Source organism: Crocodylus porosus, unplaced genomic scaffold (genome assembly GCF_001723895.1).
Source record: "Crocodylus porosus isolate Cpor-Errol unplaced genomic scaffold, CroPor_comp1, whole genome shotgun sequence".
In the NCBI taxonomy this organism is placed as follows: Eukaryota; Metazoa; Chordata; order Crocodylia; family Crocodylidae; genus Crocodylus; species Crocodylus porosus.
Window position 1 is genome coordinate 52,666,101 of NW_017728886.1, and position 9,340 is coordinate 52,675,440.

The 9,340-nt window shown below is 42.9% G+C and overlaps 1 protein-coding gene across 1 annotated transcript; it reads right to left on the reverse strand.

The window, feature by feature from the left end:
• Positions 1 to 5,533: 5,533 nt before the first annotated feature.
• On the reverse strand, positions 5,534 to 7,122 carry SOSTDC1 (sclerostin domain containing 1). The gene has a single exon (XM_019534101.1). It carries the CDS (start codon positions 6,920 to 6,922, stop codon positions 6,395 to 6,397), a length of 528 nt encoding a protein of 175 aa, XP_019389646.1. The 5' UTR covers positions 6,923 to 7,122; the 3' UTR covers positions 5,534 to 6,394.
• Between the last annotated feature and the right edge of the window lie 2,218 nt (positions 7,123 to 9,340).

The window sequence follows — 9,340 nt, forward strand, 5'->3', positions numbered from 1 at the left end:
CCCTCATGGGTCTCTGTCATACCACCCCCTTGGGTCACACGCGCCCTGCCCTTGTTCCCCTTAAGCAACCCTGGAGGGCCGTCAGGCTCATCTCTTCTTGCCTTGGCCAGCAGCTCATCTGAGTGAACACTGGGTGATTTGCAGAATTGTGGGTTGACTTTGCCCCCACACCCTCACTGGGCCACTACTCCACCCCTTCCTCTCTAAGGCCCCACTCTTTGCCCTCCCCCAGGGCCTCTCAACTCCACCCTCTTCTAGGGCCACACTACTGTGCCCTTTCATTGGGCACATGGTCAAACACTCCCATAGGCTCAGGTGTCACTCTACTTAACATGCCTGGCCCACAACTCCGCTTTTTTCCTAGGGCACGGGGTCAAACACTCCCATAGGCTCAGATGCTCTCACTGGTGAGCCTGGCCTACAACTGGTTAACACACCCGCCCTAACATGAGGGCAGGGGTTTAGCTGCCCCAACCCACCTTATACCAGGATGGTCCTCAAACCTGGCATTTAAGTGGCCCTATCCCACCACAAGCAGGACCACCAGACCTCCATATCCTGGCAGGGTACAGTTTCAGATCATGTCCAAGACCAATGAAGCCTCCTTCTTCCCCATAACCACTGCCACCACCCTCCTTACCTCCACAGTCTTCCAGGAGCAAATGAGCCTGATGTTGCCTCCTTGGGCCCTCTACACAGACTGCTCTGCTCTTATACCAGAGCTCTCCAAAATGGCTGCCCTTGTCAGACACCTGGCGGCTGGCTGCTCCAGCCCTTAAAACGATGGAGCATTGAAGCTGCTCTGTCACATGCCCCTTGTATCTTTTCACAGAGGGGAATTCTAATATTATAAAAGCCTACACCTAAGTCTGTCTGTCTGTAACACTTTATTCAAACTCTGACTGGCTGACAGAAACAGCCAATCAGAGTGCTCCCAGCATGGGGGCGCACCGCCATGATTCCAAAGCTGCACAGAGGACCGGACTGAGGACCCCGCTCCCTTCAGTGGTGGGTGGGGAGGGACGTGGAGGAGAGCAGGCCTGGACCCCAAGCAGCAGAAGGTAAAGGGGGAGCCAGCCTGGACAGGGGGGCATGAGGCTCTGTGTCTGTCCTCTCCCCACCTGCCCCCCCCATCATTCTTAACAGGCAGTTGGCTAGTCTACATATAAGGGTAGATATAATCAGATCTCCCTGAACAATTGCGTTTACCTCTCATCTAGATCCCATGGATGGGATCCATGGATTCAATTTCATATGAGAAGAAGGGAAAGTTTATATAGGCCCCTGGAGAATGAGGACATACTGAAGTTTAGAGATAAGTAAGAATAGTACACATTGTCCCCTCTGTAACCTCAAGATGATCTCTTAGATAAATTAATACAAATCAGCCTTTTAATAGATCTTTTCTATTAGAACTCCCCTGCAAACTATCATGGGAAGGCAGTGGTAGAGGGCTGGGATGGGTTCTCTGGAGCCCAAGCTATTGCAGGTGTACAGGCCCTCCAGTAAGAAGGGGTTCCCTCAGGTCCCTTGAGATCTGCCAAATTTAGTGATAGATTCTGTGGTCTTTTCTATACCATTCAATAAGGGCAAATGCAGAGTACTTCATCTGGGTAGACAAAGCCAGTGACATGGATATAGGTTAGAAAGAGATGTCCTGGCCAGCACAATAGCTGAAGGGGACCTCGAGGTTATGGTTGATCACAGGATGAACACAAGCCACCGGTGCAATACTATAGTCAGCAAAGCTAATAGAATACTGGGATTCTTCTACTTCCTATCTACTTAATGTTGGTGAGACCCCAGCTGGAGTACTGCATGCAGTTCTGGGCATTGCACTTCAGAAAAGATGTGGAGAATCTTGAAAGGGTCCAGAGAAGGGACACAAGAATGATTAAGGGCCTGGACAAGAAACGTTATGAGGAAAGACTAAGGGATCTGGGACTGTTCAGCCTGGTGAAAAGAAGACTGAGGGGGAACTTGGTGGTCATCTGTAAGTATGTAAGTGGTGACTATTGGGAGCTGGGAGAAAAACTGTTCACTAGGGCACCCCAGAGGAGGACAAGGACCAATGGCCATAAACTGTTAGAGGATGGCTTCAGGTTGGATGTAAGAACTTCTTTATGGTAAGGGTGACCAGAATCTGAAATACACTTCTCAAGGAGGTAGCCCAGTCCCCAAGCTTGGAAGTCTTCAAAAGGAGACTGGACAGACATCTTGCTGGGATCATTTGATCTCAGCAATATTCCTTCCCAGAGCAGGGGGTTGGACTCAATGCTTTTTTAAGGTCCCTTCCAGCCCTCAATTTCTATGATTCTATGATACCGTCTGTCACTCTAAGCAAGACACTGTGAAAGGATCTTTATCCCCCTGAAGGAGTGACAACATAACAGAATCACCTGGCACAAAGTTAACAATGTTATACAGAGTCAGATTGCTATTAAGTTGTTGATTTTTTGTAGTGAAGTCTCACTCTGGTCAAGAACAGCCAAGAGCAGGGCACAGTAGTCTCATCTGTCTTCTGGCTTTAATTCCACCAACTAGCTTTTTCTTGGTTTACGACCTGTGGAATCTGTATTGTCAGTTTCTTACACAACATCCGTATGAGATAGGAAAGGCATATAAAATATATTTTGCAAAAGAGGAAATACGAAGGTCAAGATCCTGCAACCTTCACTCACATTGAAGAGTTTCTGAAGAGCCCTATCTACTCCCTTCAGGAGTAAGGTGTTATCCAGCCTGTGGAAGGTGGCAGAATCAAGGTCTAGTGACTTGGCCTAAGTCACACAGGAAGCCTGCAGTAAACCTTTGAATCAGACTAAGATTTTTTGACTCCAGTACCTTTCCCTTAATAGAATTATGACTCAGTGAAGAAGGGAAAAAAAATAGAACACCTCCCATTTGTTTTGGGGTGACATAGAAAGTTTGTGATGGTTCTTTTAGTGGCTTATGTGAAATCTGATGGTGGTCTTAGTTTTGTTCCTCATACCCAATGACCTTCTGGTCCTGTCTTCACAAAGAAGATTACGTATTGCCAACAATAATTGTAAACAATACTTCCCTTCCTTGTACAGTTAAACTGATGTGAAAGATTGTTTAGCTTTTAACACAGAATAAAATTCATGTGACATGATGGAACATTGTGCCTGACACTTTATGGAACCATATCAACTGTTTTTTCCTGTCTACATGTTTTAAATATCATTTGGTTATGACCCCAGGGACTCCAGTTGCTTATCATCACTGTCAGCAATGGGTCATTTTCCCTGTGTAATCATTGTAATGAAGATAAAGGCTGAATTGGCATGCTGGCTGAATTAACTTCTGCTGCTAGAACTAGTTTCTTGTGACCCTTTAGCAGGAGGAAGCATGATATGCTGCTGCCCATGTCTTGTACTATAGAAAAATGCTGGCAATACCAGGCAAAAAACAGACAACCAGCTTGATGAGAGACATACTGGGTTGGTCTCTGACTCACACCAAAACAGGCCTAGTCCAGCTGTTTACACATAAAGCTTAAATGGCAATTAAGTTGAATGGGCTGTGAAGTTGTTCCAAGGCGAAGTGTTAATTCGAATAATTCACAGGTGCTTAATGTGGGACTGTCTGTAAGATCTGGCTTCAGTGCAGCTCAAAATGCTCTGGTATGAATCAAACTGCTTGTCTGCATGTAGCCCCAGATTCAAATTTACAACAAGCCCCTTTATAGCATTCTTGTAGGGTTAAAGGGCCTTAGAGCGGGCATAAATCAGTGATTCTTAACTGGGGTGCCACAGCAACTTTGGGGTGCCTTGAGATCCTTTTAAGCATGCTGCAAGGTGTTATCAGTGAATGTGATTCACAAGATAAACCCCAAGATTTCAAATAGAAATCTATAGTTCTAAGGTCTTTGCAACAGAAAGCTCTTATTACTTTTCTGTAGGCAAAAAAAGAGTGAAATCTAAGAGCTGACATTTTCCAAGGGGTGCCTCCAATCTGTCCAAGGGTCCCTCAAGTCTATCAAGGGATGCCTCATGTCTAAAAAAGTTAAGAACCAGTAGTGTGAATTTAGGCTCCTTAAAGTGTCAGCAGTGTAAAAAAAACTGCGGGTATAAATTAAATTTAATCCCTAGGTTCTACACCTGCTTACAGATGTGGCGGGAAAAAAACTTAAAGAGAAAGCATGTCAGTTTGACCTGGTTCGCCCAACATCTATTTAGATCATGCACTTCAGCAGGACTTTTGTGCATTTTTATCTAAAGTTGACTCAATTCAGCTATTAGAGTGCCAGAAAGCTTCACTGATGCCTGCAGTCTAGACAGACATTGAGCAAGCTGTGTCAAATTAACGTGATGCCTCTTCTGGGTGTGCACTGCACTTGGTGCGGGGGCACACCAAGCTGAAAATAAAGTGCTGTTTTGTTTGGTTTGTTTTTTCACAACTGTAAGCAGCCTAGGTGATCAGCCTGACCCCTTTATGATACTGAAGTTAGCTTGAAGGAAACAATCTGGGTCATTAATTTATGTCTATTATCTTACGTGTACACCACTGTATGGTTTTAATCTTTTTCTCTTTCCCATTCAAAAATTAAAGCACACCAGAGGAGGAAAAGGAAAACCCCAAGGACATTTCATCTTCTTTCTCACACACAAAGCTACTTTCCAAAGAGTTCTTTAAGAATCTGCTAAGGAGGAAGAAATACTATTGGAAAGAATTTGGCTAGCTGTCATTAAACTTTAGGATCCTAGGAGCCATGCTGTGGCACTGATATTTAAATGGCGAGCTCCATTAGTTATCAGTGAGGTGTTCTGCTTAAAAATGATGTTGCAATATAGCCATTGGGTCTTATTAAATTAAAATGTAAACAAGAATGAATGAAACATTTGATCAAGGACATGCTGGAGGCAGCACATTTTTTAGAATCCAATGTTCTGTCTGTAGCTGTTCACACTAATGTTTGGAGGATATAAAATCCAGTCAACTAAGAATGGTGTGGTACATTGGCGAATCTACTTTTTAGTGTTTTCTTTTGGATAGCTTAACCACTTAGAATGAATATGGATCACCTCAAGCATCATTTGGTTTGAATAATTAAATTACAGGTTACTCCTGTTCTGTACATAGAAAAGTTGTCTCTACTATACATTTCATAATACATCCTCTGTGATTAATGTTCAAGACTAAACTGTGTATATGAGAGAGGCTATACTGATTATTGTTATTACTGTAAGTCTTAAGTTTGATGACATTAATGAAATATATAAATAGACTGGGGTGTTTTATTCACAAATACATACTTACTGTCTGCTACATACAATGTGAACATTGTTAAAGTCTGATTTTGACCATAAATGAGCACCAGGTATAAATGGTCACATAAGACTTGTACAAGTCAGACTCCACAGAAAGATTGTTTTTTTAATGCTAAATATTGCTGCCAAATTTTTATGGCATTTGTTTTAAATCAAATAATGTTTTCCCACTTTATGAGATTAAATGCTGTAATTCCTCAAAATGTGTGCAGTTTCATATACGTTAGAGCCAGAGATGATGCATCTTTTTAGCACTGTTTATTTTTGTACAAAAAACCCACAAATTTGAAAGGAAGTCATAACTTTCATTTGATTGCACATTTTAAACAAAAATAATACAGAGTATAGCATGTACAAGGCATTTTTTTTAAAGTTACTTGCAAAATAACATCCAAAACTGTTGATGTCCAAATGTACCAAGAATACCAAAAACATCTATTTTACATTATCTACAAAATGTGTGGTATATCCTAATCCAGCCACAAATCATAGGAAAATACTTTGATACATGAAAGAGCTATAAAACATAAGATGAACATTTAAAAAAAAAAACTATGTAAAAGCTCATTAAATAATTACATTGACAAATAAATAGTTTATTCAGCTTTCCTTTTCAAATGCTGCCATGCATAATTTAAATTTTTGGTATACTGATATACAAGAGCATGCAAGGCATTGTTTTCTTAGAATTAATCTGAAAACAGTTGCTGGCTATCATTAAAAGAATGTGTCAAAGTGTTATAAAATATGAATGAGAAGGCAATGGACAACAATTAACTCTCCTTATGAAAACCTCACAAAGCACCTTTCTAAAAGCCAAATTTAAGTGAATGTTCATGGCAACAATTCTTTGCCTCCATGCCTCCAGTTCAAAGGATAGGATTGGAAGGCTTTTGGTATTCTCCATCTTGAGCATATGAAAATGGCCAAGAAAGTCCTTATGCACAGAATGCCCTTCTGAGTTTGGTCAAGCAAAAAAAAAAAAAAAAAAGAGCATGTGTGGTTAAGTGATAACATAGCAATGGCAGACTTGTCTTTTAAGCAGTCATATCAATGAAGAGAATGGTTCCAGGCGAGTTCATTTATGGGGACACGTCTGACTTCTAACTTGTACTATGCTTGCTGCTTTTACTGACTCTTTTTCTCTCTTTGTGATGCTGGATGGGCTTAGCCTGAGAGGCTCCCTCGAAGTTGTGGCTGGACTCATTGTGCTGCCTGGTGTACCTTTTGCACTTGCAGGCTGTGACAACAGTTATTTTGTAGGTTCTTATGCTTCCATCCTGGCACTGGAGCTGAATCCTCTGGGTGCGAGTTTTGTCATTGACACACCTCCATTCTTGCGAGCTCCTCCTGCTCCAGTACTTGGTTCCATAACCTCCCCCAATCCAGTTGGGGAGCAACGGCAAAGGGAGGCATTCACCAGCACATACCAGCTCTTTCAAGGGGTTTATGCTGGTACACTGGCCATCTGAAATGTACTTGGTGGATCTCAGTTCCCGACAGCCAACTTGAACACGATCTGCAGAATGCATAGAACAAGAACACAGACTCAGAAAAAGAAGATTTCCTAAACCATTCTTCAGGTTGCCAACCGTGTTCAAATGAGCAAGGCCAGTACAGTAATGTGACATGGATTTAGACAAACTGTTGGAGATGGTCTTTCATTATATGTACATGTCTAGCCCACAGTGGGTGTCAATCTGACAGGGCCTTCTGGGTCTTACGAAAGGGCAAAAATAAACAAATTGTGCTAAGCACTGTAGTAGCTATCATTTTGGTGATGCTTCTTAGCCTCTTGAAGGCTCAGATCAAGTGTAGTGGCTTCTTAACCTGGCAGGGGAAATACCACGCATGTCCAAGAAGGTGGTTTTCCTGAACCGCTTTTCAGGAGAACTGCTCTTCTGGCATGGTTTAGTACCCACCAAGGTGCAGTGGCATTAAGCCCAGGTTATGGGAATGGGAGTCTGCTCTATTGCTTGCTCTGAAGGCCTTACGGCTGAGGGCAAGCAAAACTTGGGGGCAGCCAAACCCCAAGCCTCTGGGCTTGGACCTGCACGCAAGATGCCCACCAAAGGTTTTGGAGACCTCCTCCACCCACACCTGGGGCTTCAGAGGCTTGCCAGTTATAGGGCCACTTATGGTTCTGGACTCTTGGATTTGAAATTCGTTTTGGCCAATTTGGCTTTGGATACAAATTAAAATTAAAACAAAAAGTTAGTATTTTGGTGAAGGAAGGAATTTCATTTTCAGGCCTCATTGGCAGGCTCTTAATCATCTGGAAGGAAGAAATTACCCTTGGGCTGAAATGTCTTTTACTTTTCTTAGCCTGGAGGGAACTTACTTTGGGATGCTTGGAGAAATTCTGATGGATCATTAGCATGAAAAATACTGTTTCTATGTGGTCTGGGGAATTATTCTAATACATTTAAGGAAATCACAAATACATATTTTCTTCAACTTTCCAATTTATGGATTTACTCACCAGTGAAAATGGTTTTTTTTCAAGCCATATTTATATGAGAAATAATAAAAGTCGAAGGTGATCAAAACTTATATTCTGTACCTGATGTTTGAATTATTAGCAAAATAACAGTGGTGTTTTTGCCTTAAAAACAACTTTATCTTTGTATTTACACTATTCCTTATACTTACCTGTACTTGATACAAGGAATATTGCAAATCCTGAGGCAACATTATTTAGTTCTCCAAGGCAATTGCCACAGTATCAAAGTGCAGAGCTGCAAATAAAAGCATGCTTGTGCCTGCTTGTATATGCAGCTCCGCATGCTGCAATAAATACAGATGTTTATTTGTATAATTACCCTTTTGAAATTAACCTGGCACAATGCACTTCATTTTAATGTGTAATCCTTGGCTGGCTGTTCTACCTCTTTTTAATGGAAATTTTACCGTGGGGTTGGAACACGCATATCATTATTTCAGGCTTTTAAAACAACAAGTAATCACTCCAAAAATGTTAGAGCAAGCCACAAGAGGATCTGAAGGTACCTACGCCCATCAGCGTTACAGGATGTTTCTGTTTTCACTTAGATTTTTGGAAGCACACTCTAATCAGAGCCATGGGTTAAAATAGCCTCACTTTGTCCCTCTTCCCCATTGCTTCCAAGCTGTTGCACTTTTGAGACTGCTCCAGAAAGTCTGTTTGCACAAGGACTGGTTTCTGGAGTGCTGCATATGCCTGAAGGATGCAAGCTCGGCTTCCTACAGCTGCGCTCAGGAATGTACCTGGAAGCATCTTGTCATAGCTCTGATTTGTCTTTCCTTCTCTTGTTATGTGTATGCAAAGTCAGCTTTCCTACAGTGACAGTTCACTGACAATTGATACCTACTGGGCTGCAGAAATCTAAGGAGAAAATATTTTCTGCCACCCACCTACAGGAAAGCTGACACATCTCAGTTTTTCTGAGGGAGCCTGCATTCACGGTGTCCTTTTGCTTTCCCTGAGTGCAGTCACTTTTCCCCAAGGCATGTGGGTGTGTGGCATTTCTGGTGTTTTTTACCTTAAGGGAGTGGTGATGGAGAAGATGGATTTGGCTCTTCCTACCTCCAGTTCAGGAAAAAGGAAGGGGGGCCGGGAAGGGAAATCAAAAGGGACAGGTTGGAGCAGAGATGAGAGATGGGGGAACCAAGCAGGTAAGGACGAAGCTAGGAAGCCAAAGGGGAGAGAGCTGGATCCCAAGGCAAAGCTGCTTTGATATTTCCGAGACTCACCTGGCTCCCGGGAGCGCCTGGCAGCGGCACACACCACAAGCCAGGTGATGCTCAGACTTTATTAGTGCAATCCCCTCTATAGGCACTACTCCAAAGCACACCCATCAAGGCAACAATTATAGTTCTTCAAATAAAATTGTCGATGACTTCTTTTCGAATCGAATTTAAAACGATCGCTTCTAAAAAGCTTTTGTGCATGCAACATGGGGGACGGGGGGCAGACTTCATCGCCCCGGGGCTGCTGCTGCATCCCGCGGGGGTCAGGGGGTCCCGCCGGGCAGGGCTGGGGTGGCTGAGCTCGGGGTCGCGCCGGCAGG

Coding starts and splice junctions, on each gene's coding strand:
- SOSTDC1 (XM_019534101.1), bottom strand. CDS start 6,922: ATGTCACATTACTGTACTGGCCTTGCTCATTTGAACACGGTTGGCAAC.